General features: G+C 39.6%; 2 gene segments (V, D, J or C); both read right to left on the bottom strand.

Moving 5' to 3' along the window:
• The window catches only part of LOC131381434 (T cell receptor alpha variable 41-like), a 175309-nt gene extending 162038 nt beyond the window's left edge, over positions 1 to 13271 (bottom strand). Inside the window, 2 exon segments of the V gene segment in view lie at positions 12761 to 13050; positions 13220 to 13271. Of these exon segments, the coding sequence occupies positions 12761 to 13050; positions 13220 to 13271 (342 nt within the window).
• Positions 1 to 20119, bottom strand: part of LOC116484549 (T cell receptor alpha chain constant-like) — a 544481-nt gene that overhangs the window by 222906 nt on the left and 301456 nt on the right.

The following is a 20119-nucleotide window of genomic DNA, read 5'->3' as shown; positions in this document are numbered from 1 at the left end:
AGGACAAAAAACCAAACACCGCATGTTCTCACTCATAGGTGGGAATTGAACAATGAGAACTCATGGACACAGGAAGGGGAACATCACACTCCAGGGACTGTTGTGGGGTGGGGGGAGGGGGGAGGGACAGCATTAGGAGATACACCTAATGCTAAATGACGAGTTAATGGGTGCAGGAAATCAACATGGCACATGGATACATATGTAACAAACCTGCACATTGTGCACATGTACCCTAAAACCCTAAAGTATAATAAAAAAAAAATTATGGAAAAAAAAAAAAAAAAAAGAGAGTGCAGAATGAATGCCAGTCCTTGAAAGTCAATTGTTCAGAAATTCCAAAACATATGCTGGTCAATGGGTTTGATGTCAAAACAGAAATGATTGATAGAGAGGAGGAGATTTCCTAAGACAGCAGCATGCAGTCTAACTCTTTTGAGTGCCCTTGAGGGAGACCAATTTGCAAGGCTGGTATTTACTATTTCATTTGACTTGGCTGTGGCATTTACATAGTAATGGTTTCAGTTTAACTTGGGAATGTTATTTTAAATCCTATACATGCTGCATATAAAAGTGTCTAAATGAGTTATCTTATGTGCTTACTGTTTCTCAATGTTTGTTTGCATGCCTATTTGAAGCTGCTGTTTGCCAATCACTGCCTTCATTGTAATATACTGTCATCAAGGTCCCCTAACAGAGAATGTGGTCCTCTGGTACCTCTAGTGACAGACTCCCATATTTGAGGGTTACACCAAGGTCCATACTAATCCAAGCTATTTTTTAGAGCAAGTATCCAGGTGAGTGGTTTTCAGTTGTGATGTTTTGGTCCTGGAAACAGCACACAGCCCTAGTTAGGCCTGAGGGGATATGTAATACACGTGAATGTCATTTGTCATTTGTGTAGGGGCAGAGGAATGCTTGAGCATTGCTATCTGGTGAATAGAGATGTAGCGGGTAAATGTTTTGTAATTTACTCAGATGTTCAATCCAGGACAGCTTTATTTTCTGTAACAGCCTAATTTCTAACTCTGGTAACCACTTTGCCTGGTGTCGGAAAGCTTGCTTTAAGTAAATACAGGGTTTTCTCAGTAAAATCATGACTTTCTAAGTCAATTCAGGATGTCCTCCATCAGTTCAGGTTTCCTCCTCGCCATCTTTGGGGTGGAGTGTAGAGGCCTTAAATGGTGGTCTGGCATTGGTTGGGGACACCTGGCCCATACTGACGTCTGTTGGGGTGTAGTGCTTAGGGTCCAGTCTGGGACATTATTGTTTCTATGTCCTGATGTCTGAGTCCCTGCAGGTCTCTGGCTGTTAATCTACATGCTCTGCATCCTTTTTATTATAATATTGACACCCATCCAGGTCCACTAAGTCTCTCTCTGTTAATTTCTATGCTTTTTGTGTGCATGTAAAAATTCAGCTGCTCTAATTCCAATCTGACAGAATAGGGCTGTCTTGGGCTCTCTGGGCCTATTGGCACTACTGCACAGCTGTCTCTGCCCTGGTGGAAACTTGCAGGATATTGTCACTCAGTCTTTCCGAGAGGAATTAGTTGTCAATCTCCTCTAGTTTCAGATTCCTAACATCCTATTTGGGGGCTAAAAATTGCCTCCTCCCACCCCACTGCTGGAGGGTATGTGGAGATGGGCACAGAGATCTTCACTGATGTCTTGCTTTCTTGCTTTTGTCTCCATCACCCCAGAAATTCCCAGAAACTAAGAAATTTGCATTAAATCTGGGGTTGCATAATTGGTTTTTGTATTCACATATATTCTAAGAGAAATTTTTGAGGCATAGATTTATTTTTAAACTCAAAAGTCATAACCCAAACTCAAAACCCTTTTTGTCCATTCTATTGTCTGCAGAGGAATTTCCAAATTTATCCTTTCTTCTTTTGTGTTCATTGTGAACTCCCTTTTCCAATACAGGAAGGAGACCAGGACTTCTTGAGCTACTGGCCTAACATGAGAACGATAACAAAGCAAAAAAGTATTTTCAGAAATAAAATACACATCTCTTTGTTGCTGGAAAGGGGTCCCAATCCAGACCCCAAGAGAGGGTTCTTGGATCTCATGCAAGAAAGAATTCAGGGTGAGTCCATAGAGTAAAGTGAAAGAAAGTTTATTAAGAAAGTAGAGGAATGAAAGTATGGCTACTCCATAGACAGAGCATCCTTGAGGGCTGCTGATTGCCCATTTTTATGGTTATTTCTTGATTATATGCACTAAACAAGGGGTAGATTATTCATGCCTCCCCTTTTTAGATAGGGTAACTTCCTGACATTGCCATGGCATTTGTAAACTGTCGTGGCACTGGTGGGAGTGTAGCAATGAGGACGACCAGAGGTCACTCTTGTCGCCATCTTGGTTTTGGTGGATTTTAGCAGGCTTCTTTACTGCAACTTGTTTTATCAGCAAGGTCTTTATTACCTGTATCTTGTGTCAATCTCCTGTCTCATCCTGTGACCAAGAATGCATTAGCCTCCTGGGAATGCAGCCCAGTAGGCCTCAGCCTCATTTTACTCAGCCCCTATTCAAGATGGAGTTGCTGTGGTTCAAATGCGTCTGACATGTTCATATAATGTTAAGATAACCAGTCTACTAACACCTTTCTATAAGATCAGAGAGAAATTTCAAGTGATTGCCTTCTGAGAAGCTATATGGGGCATTGGTTAAGAGCATGAGCTATGGACTTACATGGTTTGGATTCAAATTTTGGGAGTGTGCCGTAGGGCAAAGTATTTAACCTCCTTCTGCCTTAGCTTCTACAAACTTGGCTAATAACCAGAGTTTTTATGAGAATTAAATTAGTTAATATACGTAGAACACTCAGAATAGAAACCAGTTAGTAGTAAGAACTAGACAATTACTAATTATTATTATTGTTAGGTGTTGCCAGCCCATGCGTTAGAAATATTTTAACGTGATGATCTCATATATGCATATGTTCTGGGCAACACATGTAATCATTGAAACGTAAGCATTTAATTACCTTGTGACTTGCCTACTTTATTACCAGTTGACTTGCCTACTTTCAACTTTTAAAAAACTTTCTTGATATACTTCATTTGCTATTTAGGCATTATATGAACAAAACTTCTTTTATTCATATAGAGTTGCTCAATACAAAATGTAGCTACCCAGAGTTAGCCAAACTGTAAGGTTAAGGGCATAGACCTCCAGACTAAATCTACATAAGACTTCTGCCCCCAGCTGTAAGCAGCTAGGACTCAACTACAAAGGGGAGATAAGTTCATGCAAGACCACTCTCACTACTGGCACCAATGGCAAGGTTGGGTATTTCCTAAATCAGATTCCATAATTCACTAGAATGACTCATAGAACTCATTGAAACCTAGTATACATGTGATTCGTTTATTACAGAGAAAGGATACATTAAAAGCAGTCAAGGGATGAGATGCATAGGGCAGAGTCTGGTAGGGTTCCAAATGTGAAACTTGACTGTCCTCAGGGATGAGTTACCCTTCCAGCATCAGGGTGTGACAATACCCATGGAATATTGCCAGTCTGGAAAACTCAGCTGAGCTTTGGTGTCCCGAGTTTTTATTGGGGCTTCATTATATTCATTATATTGGATGACTGATAGCCTGTGTGGTTGAACTCAGTCTCTAGGTTGTGACTCAAACCCTCCACCCTAAGTTATATGGTTGGTCTTTCTGGCATGGCCAGCCCCCATCCTGAGACCCTTGAGTGTGGCCAGCCTCACAGTGAGTCATCCTGATAGCAGAAACTATTAAGTGTGGTCCAAGGACCCCACCATCAATTATAAAGACATGCCAACAATTCAGGAAATTCTGAGCCTTCAGAGGTTATCTCCCAGGAACTGAGACAAAGACCAGACCTGACTTTGGGTAAGGCTACATGTTATTAGATCTGACTTTGGGTAAGGCTACACATTAGTAGAAGAATCAGCAAATTCCAGTGTCAGAAATCTAAGTGTTCCCATTGTCCCACGGTGCTTGGCTCACTCTGATCTGTCACCTCAGCCTGGAACCTCAAGTTCGGAAGAGATTGGTCTAATGCTGCTGCTGTGCCCACTGTGTATACAAGCATCCTCTGCAGTTTTCCATGTTGATAGCTGCTTTTATGTGAATTCTCTTTTTGAAGTCTTCATTCTTTATCTCCACTCATATTGGACTACAGCCTCAGTTCCAAAAGCACTGCTTCATATGTTTTCAATCCTCTCCAGTCAGTGTTTGAATTAATGGGATTGTCACTAGGAATATCTACACTTGAGGGACAGCCCAACACAAAGTAAGGTACATGTCTGATGGCTCAGATTCATTCATTCATCACTATTTGTCATACTCCTTTGTGCCAGGCACTATTCTGAACACAGAGCATTTAGTGGAACTTAGAGGTTAATAGGAAGGACAGATACTATACAAATAATCACACAGAAATACATAGAAATTACAGGGCTCTTTAAAACAGTAACACGAGGGGAACAAATTTAGGTTGAGGGTCAGAGAAGTGTTCATTGAGGAAGAGACACTTCATCAAGACTTAAAGAAGGATAAATATTAGCCAAGTGACTGGAAACCGTGATTTGATTTGAACTGGTAAGAACAACATCATGTGAGCTCTAAGTTTAGTCTGCACTGCTTCCCCACTCCCGTGAAATGAGGAAAATATTTCTTAACTAAACTAGAAATTCAATGGCCCTTTTAATCCAAGGTCCTTACTAGCTTTGAAGGTTAGAAAGAAACCTAGTGAAGTAATGAAGAAACATTCCAAGAGACACTTTTGGAGAGTTTTCAGTATATCTCCTGCCTGTGTCAGCAGCAACTGGAGGCTCTTTTCTATCTTTTAGGATTTCCAAGCAAAGGAACCAGAAATCACTATAAACATGAACTCATCCTCATTGAAATGAGCCAAGTGTACTGCAGTGAAAAAGTTAACCAGGTCTGATACTCAGCTTAAAGGATGCTGGAATGAAAGCTGTGGTGGGTCTCAGACTAAACATGTGAGAGGTCTGTGTGCTAAGGGACAAGAAAGGAAATCGCTTTACCTAGTGTAAGCAGATCAGGATTTGGGGAGGCAGAAGGCCCATAGAATCATTGGGCAGATTGGAGAAAAAGATTCTAGGCTCGACTTCCAGGAGTGATGCCCAGAACCACCCATCCATCAGCCTCGTAAGAAGGCTGCAGTCCTATCCCTATGCCAGCTGCCTCCAGTGCTGCCAGCAACAGAATACGCAGCCAAACGGGCCCAAACAGGAAGTTACTGCTCCTGGCCCAATCAAGAAGATGCTGCTGCTGCCTAACCCAGACCACGTGGCCTCCACTGCCCCTAAACCAAGAAAAGGGATGCTCCTGCCTAGCCTGTTCCTCAGATGGCTCATCTCCCAATCAAATACTTGGCTGAATACAGGTCTGCACCCTGGCTGCAAGGGAGCCTGGAAAATGTAGTTAGCAAGGCAGTAGTCACAGCACTTGGAAGGATAAATGTGGAGATGGTGTTTGAATCCTTTCTGGAAGTCATTAATGACAGTTGTTCACTAAAAAAGAATGCCTGGAGAGACACAACAGTAATTATAGGGATAACAGAAATGTTCTTAAGAATTAGGCGCCCTCAGCCCTAGAAGATGAAAAATGAGATGAAATATGTGAAAGCATTTAAATGGTCACAAGAGATAGGGAAATGAACTTTATAATAGTAGAAACTGAGGTTTGAAGTTGGTGAAAGTATAAAGACTTTATATCATGCAAAGCCACATTCGTACAGGTGTCAGCATAGTTTGAATTTATCATACTTTGACATTATATGTAAATGAGTTCAGGAATGAGAAATAAAAACTAGTTTTTAAGGGTAATTATATTACTGACAACAGAAAAAAAACCCCTAGGTTTACCAAAAACTTTGGTCATGTCATATGGGTGATACTTATTCTTGTCTTTCCTTTTTATTTTTTTATTTTTTTGAGACGAAGTCTTGCTCTGTCGCTCAGGCTGGAGTGCAGTGACGTAATCTCCACTCACTGCAACCGTTGCCTCCCACGTTCAAGTGATTCTCCTGCCTCAGCCTCTGGAATAGCTGCAATTACAGGTATGTGCCACCACACCCAACTACTTTTTTGTATTTTTAGTAGAGACAGGGTTTCATCATGTTGATCAAGCTGGTCCTGAACTCCTGACCTCAGGTAATCCGCCTGCCTCTGCCTCCTAAAGTGCCAGAATTACAGACATGAGCCACCGCACCTGGTCTCTCGCCTTTACTCTTTAACTAAGCCAGACAGGCTGTTCATATATTGTTTCCTCAATGTGTGAAATGATTCTTTGTTTGAAAATGGACACTGATAAGTGACTAGAGCCAGAGAAAATGAAATGTATGAAATATTAATTAAAGAATTAAGAAATATTTGGTTAAGCAATAAACCCTTTTCTAAATTCTAGACATACTTGAAGAGGCCCTCTTTCCTTTAATCTGTTTGAATGGTTATTCCCTGCTGCCGCCACCCGCCCTCGGGTAGTTTCCACACGCGTGCGCAGATGAGCGTTCTGCTGAATACTTGAGGGCACCCTCGGCAGATCTCTAGGTCCTCTCTGTGCCCCTCTCTCCTCTCGCGTATTCTGTCTTATGAACTTTAGCTGCCTTAGTCTTCTCCGTCTCAGCTCCGTTGCCTCAACTGAGGGAGCCTACCAGGCTCTGCCTCAGTTTCCTCTCTTTGTGCTGTGGCCTAGAAACTCTCTCAAGGCAATAAGCTATTGCAATGTTAGGGCTCGCCTCATTTGCTTCCCATCTTTCAGGATCATGGTCATTTATTGCTGGATGTACCGTGTTTTGGAAATTGTTGATTTATGTCATTTGTCTGGAGCTTTCTCAGTTGCTGTTGTTTCAACTGGAAGGGTAAATCCGGTCCCTGTTATTTCGGCATGGCTGGAAGCAGAAGTTTAGATAAAATGATTTTTATTGGTTGTATCCATTAGACAAATGTGCCCCCAGTTTTTAAATCAACTCCTTTGTTAGACATTGGGGTTTCTTTTCCTTCTCCACTCATTTAAATAAAGCTCTCACCAACATTTAAAAAAACGAATCTTTGTGCGTACTTGATTGTTTTCTTAAGAAAGAAGAAATTTCTAGAAGTGAAATTACAGGGTCAGAGTGCAAGGACCCTTTGATGTATATTGCCATATAATTTTCAGTTCCTGTGAAGTAGTTTTCTGTACGGGGAAGTGGACCCTGGGAACAGCTTTTGCCACCAGTAGGATCCAAGGGAGTAAATCATCTGGTGGTCCTGTGGTCTGTCCTTGCCTCTAGGTCTCGGTTTGCCAAGTCAGTGTATATTAATGGGTCCTAATCTATAGAGGTCTTTCTCTACTCGTCTCTTGGACTCAACATCCTTCCACAGGCAGTGATGAAGGAGGTTTTCTGCTTATTTTTCTATGCTTGGCTTGAATCTGGCAGGATCTGCAGTAGCAGAAAATTTCTGGCAGATTCAAGTTTTCCCATCAACTTCCTTTGGACATGCAGCTTTATCTGCTCAAATCCATTTTGATTTTAATTCCCAGTTGTGGGACCACCTCTTTCCTGATCTCAAATTCTGTTCCATATTACTGAATAGGTTTAGTACCAAGCTTTAGCATTCTTGCTGTCTTACATTATTGAACTTTAATGGCTCAGCTCTGAGCTAAGAATGGAGCTTTAAAATATGGGTTTGTAAAAATACAAACCAGTACTATATTATCATATACCTTAAATTAAGTTTTTAAATAATCCACACAATGTGTTAGTTAAAACACCTGCTGGCTGGGCGCGGTGGCTCACGCTTGTAATCCCAGCACTTTGGGAGGCCGAGGCGGGCGGATCACGAGGTCAGGAGATCGAGACCGCGGTGAAACCTCGTCTCTACTAAAAAATACAAAAAAAAAATTAGCCGGGCGTGGTGGCGGGCGCCTGTAGTCCCAGCTACTCGGAGAGGCTGAGGCAGGAGAATGGCGTGAACCCAGGAGGCGGAGCTTGCAGTGAGCCGAGATTGCGCCACTGCCCCCCAGCTGGGGCAAAGGGGGAAACCCCCTCCAAAAAAAAAAAAAAAACAAAAAAAAAAACACCTGCTGATAGCGCCTAGAATTGCAGCTCTGCACTATTAGCCATCGCAAGTACTCAACCCATCTCAAAGGAAAATAAATAAAAATAAAATAAATCAAAGAGAATGCAAAGATCAGGCAATTAATGTCATTGTTTTTCAGGGGAAATGAGGGGGACTGAGGGTGAATATTTAATCTGAGGTTGAAGAGAATATTTCATACTTATTAGCACTTCGAAAGAAATGTTCACATTATAGATGATTATAGTTGTAATCATGTATAAAAATTTATATATACAGTAACATGACATCACTGGGTTGGTCATTCCCTGGAATATTTTCTTCTCAATCTACTAAAGAAACATTTTCTTCTAAAAATGTTTAATTCTATAATGAAATCACCTAGAAAATTTTCATCACTTAATAGATATGGAGCATGTGTATTTTATATACTTTGTACACTGAATGGTGAGTACTATCACTGGTATTTCTGATTACAAAGGTATTGCCAAATTAGAATGTAAAATTCAAATAAGATTCAAATTCAAATACAAAGTTTGGCCAGTGGTGAAAATAGCATTAGTTTAAGAAAGTGGTAGAATAGAGCATACATTTTGAGAAATAGACAGCTGAGAAAAATGTTGACCAATGACCAAATGAATAAAAACTTTTCTTGGAGAGAGGATGAACACTGGGGGATAGTTTGGCTCAGTAAGGTGAGAAATGCATGTTTCTGGGGGATGTTGGAAAGCAAGCTCTTTGGAGATTCTAAAAACTGATTTTAGACACAGGAGAATATTTAGATAAGCTGAGTGATGGGAAGGTTGCAAAGCCACAATAATAAGGACAACCAGGTGTATGGGTAGTGATTTGGCACTGACTGAATTGCATAGCAGTGTGGATAAGTATGGGAGTGAAAACTGTTGTCTTGGAGTATATTAGGATAATATTTCTTGTCCATTTAATTCCATATATATATATATAAAATTCCTTGATAATAATATTAATTTTTATTTAAAATTTTTCACTTTTTAAAAGGTATTCATTTTCATGATCTAATCTGAATTAGATCATGATTTCTTTTGATAAAGGTAGAGTGTGTATTATTATCCTAATTTTCCAGGTTATAAACTGAAGCTGAAAGTGGGGATGTGACTTCAGAGTTACACTGCCCAGTTAGCTGCAAAGCTGGGACTAAGACTCCAGTGCTTTTTCTACTAAATCATGCAAAGACGCCTTTTAACACAAATCCGAAATAACTATTATATTCACTTATTCTTCCAAAGCCACTTCTTGGCCTACTTCTAGATATCAGAATTGGGCTGGTTGCAAAAGAAATATCAAAGATGAAGAAACACAAGCCGATGTCCTCACAGACCTTACATTCTCAGTGAGGCAAAAAAATCAAGTAAGCAAACAAAGAGGCAACACACAAGGGCATAGAAAGTAAGTCAGCAAGACTAAGTCACTTCTGATGAAAAAGAAGAAATGTAATTCCACACAATTTTTTTCTTCAGTTTACTATTGTTAAATACAGTGCTAATCCCTTTGTGGATACAAAAATGAACAAAACACAGCCCTTGACATCTAGAAACTCTCATTATCAGAGCAGATGACAAAGCAGCGTAGATCATTGAGAGCGCTCCTGGCTCCAGGCACTATGCTAAGTACTAGGGACACTGTAATGACCAAGGCATGGTTCCTGCCCTCATGGAGTTTGCAGTCTATCAATTTCACCAGCTACCTGATTAATGGAAATGAGGCTTGAAGTCAGAAACACTGGGTCAGGCTGGGTTTCTCTGGAGAGACTTCTAGTGGTTCCCATATCAGCTGGGAGCTGGTGCCTGGTAAGTGCTCTCTAAGCACCTACTGAAGTGCTGAAGGCCAGATACGGGAGAGGGGAAACTGACCAAGGCAGTGGTTTCTACTAGTTCATTCATTTGACTACAGGAGGGCATTGACTTCCACCAGAAACAACTTGAATTGCTGGCTTTGGCACCTGAGATTCTTTCTGTGATCATAGTGTCCACACAGTAAACTCTGAGGATGCTGAGAAAATTGAGACCAAGAAGTCTGTCTCTGTGAATAATCTTGTCAACTCTATGAGGAAACTTTTACCCATGTTTATGTTTTCTTGATTTTTACTTGTGCATTTATTAGATGGAAAAATGACTTGGCTTTCGGGAAAGACCAGTGGACTCTCAGATGAAGAAGATTTTTTATTTTATTTCATAATAACAGTTTTTTGTTTGTTTTGTTTTCCCTCTCTGTTAGGGCCAGCATCTCCTGTATCTTCTCTCTGTCTCACCCTGTAATTCCACTTGGACCCTCCAATCTCAGCACTCTTTCTTTCAGGAAAGTGACACAGGTGTGTCCAGTACTTCTTAAGAACAGGAAGCCAGGAACATGTATCATTGATAGAGAAGCTGTGGTCAGTAGTCACTGGAACAGCTACACAGGCTGGTATCTAGGGCTTTTGAAGGGGATAAGGCACTACTGAGAGCAGACGGGCAGGGTTGTGTCTTCTGGCTCCGTGTCCTCTCTATTCATAGGGAGAAAAGGCATGTCTTAGCTTATATTCCCTTAAAAGCTGAGACTGAGATAAAGGTTTGCCTGCAGGGCATTTTTGGGAAGTGATCTCATGGAACAGGAGTGAGGGATCAAGGGAGCAAATTTGGGTAGAGGAGAAAGCCAGTGCAATGGTGCATAATGGAGCTGGCCACCATGTGCATGACTGGTGCCTGATCCTGACATGACCTTCTGAAGAGTCTTTTGGAATATGCCTCAGACTTTTCCTCCTGCAGGGCATGGGGGAGGGCTGGAACCATTAATTCATTTGTTTCTCTCATTGTCCAAAAGTGAGCCCAAGAGTGTTTCTTTCTCCTTTCTCTTTCTCCTTCTTCTTCCTCTCCCTTTTTTCTCTCTACTATTTGTCTTTGGGAAATGAAGATATGAGATCCAAAATGCAAGAATGCCAACTTGGGAGGGTGGTGCTAAAATGTCTAGAATCACATTTATGCTTGTAGAGCAATCAGTTCACATAGGGAAACCAATGGAGGTCAAGGGAAAGGGAATCTTTTCCACCATCCCGGCAATTTTTGTATTTTATAGACACGGGGTTTACACCTGGTCTCGACTCTGACCTCTGATCCCCTGCCTCGGCCTCCATGAGCCACCGCGCCCGGCCAGGAAAGGGAATCTTGAGGGGAAAAAAAAGAAATTAAGGTGCTTGAAGCATTTGAGAGAAATTATTAATAAATATTTTTAAGGCTGTGTTGAAGAACTTAGAAAAAATAGCACATTGACATAGAATAAATGAAAAAAATGTAATTATTAACTAAGAAAATACGTTGTGCCGGAAAGGAAATACACTCATAGTTGTCATTTTGGTTGGACAGTGGCAATATTCATGTGGTCATAACCATATATGCACTGACTGTCTATTTAACCACAGCTTATGATACGTATAACTATGTTGAGAAGGTGAGAGTAGTGGCATGCTGCCATAGAAGGAAGTCAACAGATAATGCTTAATAATGATAAATCAAGAGTATATACATATTAATTAGAAATTGCTAGAATGGATTTGAATTGGAAGGTGGGGGTAGAGCATGGTATTTCTGTTTTCTTGATGGGCTAAGGAAGGAACAGACCTTTATAATACTATTGGCTTTTTAGATATGTGCAGGTAGTATTTTGATTTAAAAAACCTTTGATTTTAAAAAACCTTTGATTTTAAAAAAGAATGTAGCTATAATTTAATATATGTGATTGATGTTGTTGAGTAATAAGAACAATTATAATCATAAAACTTGTTTTGATATAAGAATTCCACTGGGTTTGGGAATAATAATGTAAAGAATCCTTGGGGGATATAAAGAACCATTGATTTAGATACACTGGGTTTGATATTTTGCTTCATGAATTTCCACAAATGCAAATTTCCATTAGAGATCTCCACATGAAAACTTAGAACCTGTCCTTTTTTCCAAAGAAGTCACTGAGCTTCCTCAGAAGCATTCCTTAGCAGTCTTTCATTTCCACACCACAAACCAAACCATAGAGTCATACTTCTATTACGTTTTCTACAGCTACTCTCTGTTTTTCTTAACACTATTAAAAAGCCAAGTGGTGAACATCATTAGGAAAGAATCTAAAAACTAAAATTATTATAAGGTGCTTATTATTTATATTCCACATACTTCTTCAATGATCTGTGGTATTAACCCATAGTGAGTATTAGCAAACTCATGGCGCATCTAAAACTAATACTAATAATTGATACCCCTTATGTAACACTATGTGCCAGGAAATGTGTCAAGCCCTTTGTGCATATTACCTCATGTAATCCCCACAATTGGGGTTAGATACTATGGTTAACACTGTTTCCTTTTTATAGTTGAGGGAAAACTGAAGCACAGAGAAGTTAAGTAACTTGGTCAAGATCATCCAGTTAATAAGTAGCAGAATCAGGATTTTTATACCCTGTATATTTTACTTCCAAGGTAAAAATCACATACTGTCTGGTTAACACACTTGGTGATGACGTTGTAGAGAAGAGAGATGGTCTAGAAGGGGAAAATATTATATTTAAAAAACTTAAACATTTTACATAATCTGACCAAGGATAGAGACAGACAAGTCCGAAAGACAGGAGTAAGAAATGATGCCTCAACTTTAGAGTTTAGGTACAGGCTCCAGGTGCCTGGGGAACACTGTGTCTCACAGCACAGATGTAGATGGCAGAGTCTCTGGGCTGAGAGGCTGTGATGTGCAGGGAGCTGTGCTTTTCCTGTATGTTTATTGTGGCCATTAATCTTCCATTCTTCTTCTTCCCTGAACTCAGCATAAACAAGGAAACAATGCCTCCTCCTTGATGCTGTTGCAGCCATTGTAAGGCGGTGATTCCTACCGAGTAACTGCAGTTGATTGTGATAAATTCTCCTTCCTGGGCAGTCAGGTCCTGAGGACTCTGCTCCACTTCATTTTTGGCCTCACTTACACCTGTTCTCAAAGACATCGTCAGATACAGACTATTACAATTATTGGAACATTTATACACATTTCTTTACACATTTTCAGGAGGGCACTCCAGATTAATCACTTGGAGTCCCTTCTCTCCCCTCCCCAGAATTTTGAAAAATATCTCATGTCCTGAAACTCCCCAACTTACAGCTTAGCTGAAGCCACAAACTAGCCAACAAAAATTGCCGGATCTTCACCATTATGACTGCAGCAGAAGTTCACACAGGTCTCTGTTGGAGGATTTCGGAATATATGTTGGACAAAGGAGTCCTTTATTTTTAAAACGTCTCTGTATTTACTTTAGAAATCAAAGGGGATTCTCAGCCCATCAGAAGCAGCAGAAATGCACACTTAAGAACATTTACAGTTTTACCTGCAAAGTGAACTAGCTGTGATGTTTTAAATGTAACACCCACATTGCCACCTAGTGGCATGAGGCGTAGACATTTATTATGCAGGTCAAATACTTGAGCCCGGGAGTTTGAGGATACAGTGAGATATGATCATGTTACTCCACTCTAGCCGGGGCAACAGAGCAAGACCTTGTCTCTAAAACAAACAGACAAACAAACAAACAGCTCCTCTCACCCACAATACAGATAAAGAACCAAACTTAGCATCCGCCTACTAGAAGTCCTAGAAGTAAGGTGAGGATAATGTGGGAGAACAGAAGCCTGATGATTGTTTGACTTCAGCCAGCTATGATAGATCAAGTAGAGTAGCTGCATTTCACATTATATCTTTTGAAAACTCAAAGCAGATCTGTTCTTTTTTTATAAAGGTGTCCTTATAATTATATCTCTGGTTTCTTTATGTGACATCCTTGTTTCTTTCTGCACATGGTATTATTTCAGACTACTTTATTTGTTTTATTTTTCTTTTTTTTTAGACTTGCTACAGTTTGTTCATATCTCTTCAAATGTGATTCAAATATTGTTGCCCTGTCAGAGTATTAGTGTACTCATCTGGTTTCCACTCGTTTTATTATTATCTATGATAGTTTCAGTTGTTTTATCACATTGGTGAATTATTTTGAGCTTGTAGTCCTTTTCCACTTTTGGGATTCCTTTCTAAAGAGATGATGACATAGAGGTCATGCTTGTACCAAATAACTCCTTTTTCTGGCAATAGCTTATTGGATCTGGGTAGATACTATGCTCATTAATTTGAACTAGAGGTACAGAAACAGCAGTTAGACAGTGTAACTAGAGCTTTAAAGCCCTGTGGGATTCAAACCAGACTCATCTCTTAGCAAACAGAGCTGGGTATGTTCAAACTGAAGTTATTGTGGAGTAGAATATGACAGGCTTACAATGGAATCTGGTTTCCCAGGAGGAGAACAGATTATACATCCAGAGAAAAGTAGATTCAGAAAGCATTGCCAATTGGTGATTTTCTTCTTTCTGTGAGTCCTAGCTGTATTTTTCACAAATTGACTCTATGAGACTTTCTAATATCCTTTCAGAAAATCTTTTCCTTAATTACTTTGAGTGTGTTACACAACAAATACTAAAAATTCAGGATCCCTTCTTCCAGACATTACGACTCATTTTTATAAAACTACTGTATAAATATGTAGTTATCTCCATTAAATTCTATTTTGGCAGTTTCAGTCTATCTTTCCAGTTTGTTCAGATGATTTTCAACCTTCAATTTATGCCGTAAATAAACATATTAGCTGGACATCATTAGGACATCATCATCATATACCAATCTCAAAATTTGCTATTTGTACATTTAATGGGCATACCTTGTGTGAATTTACATAAGATCAATGTGAACAGGTCAGAGTGAAGGATAAAATCATGAGGTATAACAATAGGGACATTTTTCTAAATTGTATATTTATATATGGCCGTTCTTTCAGCTGAGGATTCACCAAGTCTAGCATTATGCAGAATGACAAAGTGAATAGAGGATACGGTCTAGATCCAAATGAACTTAGGTTTGAGCCTTAGTCTTACTACTTACTAGATTCTACTGGATTTTTCTATTCAATACTCCAATCCTCAGTCTCCTTATTCATAAAACGGGTGTAACAATACCAAACTTGTAGTTTTGTGGTGGGGATTACAGGTAACATTGGGAGTTAACAAAGTATAGAATTTAAGAATGCAGGCTTTGGGCTTGTCAAACTGTATTTGTATGCCAGGTCTTCCCTTACTAACTCTGTGTTCTTGGGCAAGTTAGTTAATTCTTCTGTATTAAAGACAATTTCCTTATCTTTAATAAGGATTGCACCTACTTCATGAGGTTGTAGTGAAGATTAAGTGAATTAATGTGTGCAAAGCACTTGGAACAACACTTCCTGCACATTAAGCCCTTGATAAATACGTTAGTTCTTATTATATATGTAGTACAACAGGGCCTGTGATAAACACAACACTCAACAAAAGATAATATATATATTTTTTCCCATTGATATAGTGAAAAACAAATTATTAAATGTCTTGCAAATATTTGACACATCTGAAGTCCATGCAAGTCCTTGGAATTTAGGGCTTGTTTTAAAAATGTCTTTAGTGAGGTCCTTCTGGCTTGGTACTGATCATTATTTTCTAAGAGCCCACACGTTATCTGTTAATAACCTGCTCTAGAATTTTGCTGGGTATCAATCCACTATTTCTGTGTTCATGAGTTGGGGATTTCCTTCATTCCCGATAGGTTTTCAAAACATTCGCCCAATGCCTTGCCAACCATGGCTGCAAACTCTTTTTGTATGTTGGGGATTAGTTTAAATGACCCAGAAGACTTGATCATTTTGAAAGCATCTAAGTCCTCTCTTAGTATCTCTTTATCTGTCATCATTTTTCATTTCTTCATTTCCAGTTTGAAAATTATTCAATTGTTTTTTTGAGATGGAGTTTTGCTCTTGTTGCCCAGGCTGGAGTACAATGGCATGATCTCGGCACACTGCAACTTCTGCCACCCAGGTTCAAGCAATTCTCCTGCCTCAGCCTCCAGAGTAGCTGGGATTACAGGTGCCCACTGCCACCCCCAGCTAGTTTTTGTATTTTTAGTAGAGACGGGGTTTTGGCCGTATTGGCCCAGCTGGTCTCGAACTCCTGACCTCAGGTGATCAAGGCAGCCTCCCAAAGTGCTGGGATTACAGGCATGAGCCACCGTGCCGGCTGAAAATTATTGTATTTGATGAAGAACAGAGGATGAAACCAGGAGTCGAAGTGCCCTACCTCTTCTTTATTCTCTGCCAAAATTATTCTATTTTCCTCGATATGTAAATTAACCTTCCTCCCCACCCCATCCCCTTCATTTCTCCAAACTGTTCTAAAATGCTTTTTATGTTCCACTTCACATTTTTTTTAAGCTTTAACTATATTCATGAAAAAGTTTCCACTTTTTAACGATTTCCTTAAAGGCTCATGCCATCTTTGCTATTCTCGTTTGTCTCTGTGTCAGTCAACATTTTTATAATTTTTAGTTAAAACCTGTGTTAGTATACCTTCGTGTACTGCTATAGGTTTTATCAGATGGCTCCATATTTCACATACTTATTGGAATTGTTTGCAATGGAATAGTAAGGATTTAATTTTTTTAGACCTTGTCCCATTAAGAATCACATTTAGATTTTTTGGTTGTCTTCTTTTTTATTGAGGTAAAAGTCACACAACATAAAATTCATACTTTTAATCACTTTAGAGTATATAATACGGTAGCTTTTAGTGTATTCACAATATTGTGCAACCATCACCACTATCTAGTTCAGAATATTTTCCCCAAAAAATCCCCACACATCTATTAAGTAGTCCCTCCCCACTCCCCACTTCTTCTAGCTTCTGGCAGCCACCTACCTGCTTTCTGACTTTGGATTTGCTTATTCTGGGAATTTTATATAAATGAAATATACAATATGGGCATTTTGTATCTGGATTTTTCCACTTAGCATAATGTTTTCAAGGTTCATCATGTTGTAGTAGGTGTCAGTACTTCATTCCTTTTTATGGCTGAATAATATTCCATTGTATAGAGATACCACGTCTGGTTTATCCATTTGGATTACTTACACTTTTGACTACCATAAACAATGCTGTTATGAACATTCATGCACAGGTTTTTGTGTGGACATATGTATTGTGGGTAGATACATAGGGCTGGAATTGCTGGGTCATATGGTAATTCTATGTTTCACATTTTGAGGTGCTGCCAAACTGTTTGCCAAAGTGTTAGCATCCTTTTACCCGCCCACCAACGATGTATGAGGGTTCTAATTTCTCACATCCTTGGTAAGACTCGTTATTGTCCTTTTTAAAAAGTCGTAGCCTTTTATTCAGTGCAAAGTGGTATCTTGTGATTTTGATTTGCATTTGTCTCATGACTAATAAGTAAGGTCTTATTGTCTCATGACTAATAAGAAAAGAAACTCATTCGTTCCTTTTCATATGCATATTAGACATTCTTGTATCTTTGTTGAAGAAATGTCTATTTAAATATTTTGTTCACTGCTTGAGTTATATTTCTTTCTATTACTGAGTTGTGAAAGTTCCTTATATATTCTCAATACAAGTCCCTTACATCGGGTACATAGTACATATGATTTGCAAATGTTTTCTCCCATTCTGTGGGTTATCATTTCATTTTCTTGGTGATGTCCTTTGAAGCATAAACAAGTTTCATTTTGTTGAAGTCCAGCTTATCAATGTTCTATTTTATTGCTTGTGCTTTTGGTGTCACATCTAAAAAATCAGTGCTTAACCCAAGATCATGAAAATTTACTACTGTGTTTTCTTCTAAGGGTTTTACAATTTTAGTTTTTACATTTAGGTCTATGACCCACTTTGAGCTAATTTTTGTGTGTGGTGTGAGTAGGAGCCTGTGAGAGAAAAGATGATATGTTGATCATAATGGCCTGGGGCTGGGCGTGGGGTGTGGTGTGGTGTGACAAAGCACTGGGCATGCCAAGCCCTATTAGGATGGTCAGCACTAGGCAGAGAGATTGCCGTGAGAGAGCAGAACTGCTGTGGTGGGACTTGCAAGTTCCAGTAATGCTTTGAGTACGAATCTGCCCCTTCTAACCTACCTTTTTCCCATTTTATCTCCATGTTAAATTTGTGTGATTATTTTTGTTTTTACTTCACAGATGAAAAAAACTAAAGCTCTGAGACATCAATTAACTTGGCCAAATTTGCATAGCTGATAAGTAGTAGAGCCAGGACTGGCATCCAAGTCATCATATTCTAATTCCTACACATCACGCAAGAAAGCCTGAAGGACAAGAGAGAACTGACCTAACTGAGAGCGGGGATATCATCTGAGACCCTCTTCCCTGACCCCATTTTCTGTCAAAGAAACCCGTGTGCCCCTGGAATTAGAGGCAGTTACATCTGATTTTGATTTTCCTTATCTTCTAATAATGTCTTAACAGGACTGTCTGTGTGAGAGAGAACAAGGCTCTACAACCTGGGTTTTCCAGCCTCACTACATACTTCCTCTGGGCTTCTGAGGTTTTTGTGTAGCTCCCGCTGTGCTTTTAGCACAGTGTCTCCAGAAGACAGTAGTACACCGCTGAGTCTGATACCTGGACTGAATATTTCACAATGGGGGAGTTTTTGTCTTTAATATTTCCTTTTTTTTTTTTTTTTGAGACGGAGTCTCGCTCTGTCGCCCAGGCTGCAGTGCAGTGGCGCGATCTCGGCTCACTGCAAGCTCCGCCTCCCGGGTTCACGCCATTCTCCTGCCTCAGCCTCTCCGAGTAGCTGGGACTACAGGCGCCCGCCACCACGCCCGGCTAATTTTTTGTATTTTTTAGTAGAGACGGGGTTTCACCATGGTCTCGATCTCCTGACCTCGTGATCCGCCCGCCTTGGCCTCCCAAAGTGCTGGGATTACAAGCGTGAGCCACCGCGCCTGGCCTGTCTTTTAATATTTCTGATTCCAAAGTTTTTGCTGTTTTCCATTGTGTCTCTCTGAAGAAGCTGCAGAGGTTTGTTGGAGTATTGGACATACCAGAAAAGGGTAGGGTACCCCGTGCATGTGGATGTGCAGTTCATAGTCACAGATGCTCCCTCCGAGATGGTTATTTGGCCCATTTGCTTGACTGAATTGCTGCTGGTTCCTCCTGTAGGGGTAAAAAAGTACTGGTTTTATGGGTTTGGCCAAAGTTGTATCTTTTGGAGAAAGTTTTTATTATTTTGAAATAATACAAAAACTTTTAATGAAATGTACTTACCAAACATTAAGATCAGAATTAGAAAGTCCAGAGAGGAGTTCATTGTTAGTGTCTCTGGTCTAGCAGAGGGCATCACTGTTGAAGTGAGGGTTCACAGTTGTACTCAGAATTCATGTATAAATTATGATTTCATTGGTGAATAGCACCGCCACGTGGCAAGTTAATGAACAGGTTATAAGACGTCATCTGCCTCTCAATGTTCTGCTGTGTGTCCTCACTACTGTCCTCATTCTTAGGAGTCATGTTGGGTGTGAGGTGGTCTTTTTGTGCAGAGGGGACTCACCACAGTCCTAAGTCTGTTATTTCTACAACACTTATTCTAAGGGAGAATAATTTCCACTAGAATTTAGACATCACAACATGTCAGTATTTTAGGCAGTTGTTTCAATATTTTCAGTTTTTATAAACAATATTGTGATAAATCTATGCCTACATAAACCCTCTTCATACATCTAATTATTTCCTTGAAACATGGTGCACTGAACAGACATTGTGACCAAGTGCCGAATGGTGAGGTGTTAAAGTCAATATCTGGGCGAAGCTAAAGCTGAATCTGAATATCAAAAAATAGAATTAATACAAGAATAAATATGAAATTCTATCTAAAATGTAATTATTATTATAATTGTATTAACAAAGACTTAGCATTCACATTTCAAAGTTTAGCATTACAGTAAAAGAGCAGTAACCTCTCAGGACTGTCTATTGTTTGATTGCTCCTGTTATTACCATTTTTCACATTTGCAAAATTCTTTACTGAAAACGGTAGTGAATCAAGATATTTTTGGTTCTCTCTTCTAGAAAAGGGTAGTGCTGAAGGTACACTTATTCCTTTTTTATCTGGACTTGGAGATTTATTTGATA

The sequence above is a fragment of the Hylobates moloch genome, unplaced genomic scaffold, assembly GCF_009828535.3.
Source record: "Hylobates moloch isolate HMO894 unplaced genomic scaffold, HMol_V3 SCAFFOLD_16, whole genome shotgun sequence".
In the NCBI taxonomy this organism is placed as follows: domain Eukaryota; kingdom Metazoa; phylum Chordata; class Mammalia; order Primates; family Hylobatidae; genus Hylobates; species Hylobates moloch.
Note: the sequence above shows the minus strand (reverse complement) of the source record. Positions and strands in the feature narration are given on the sequence as shown.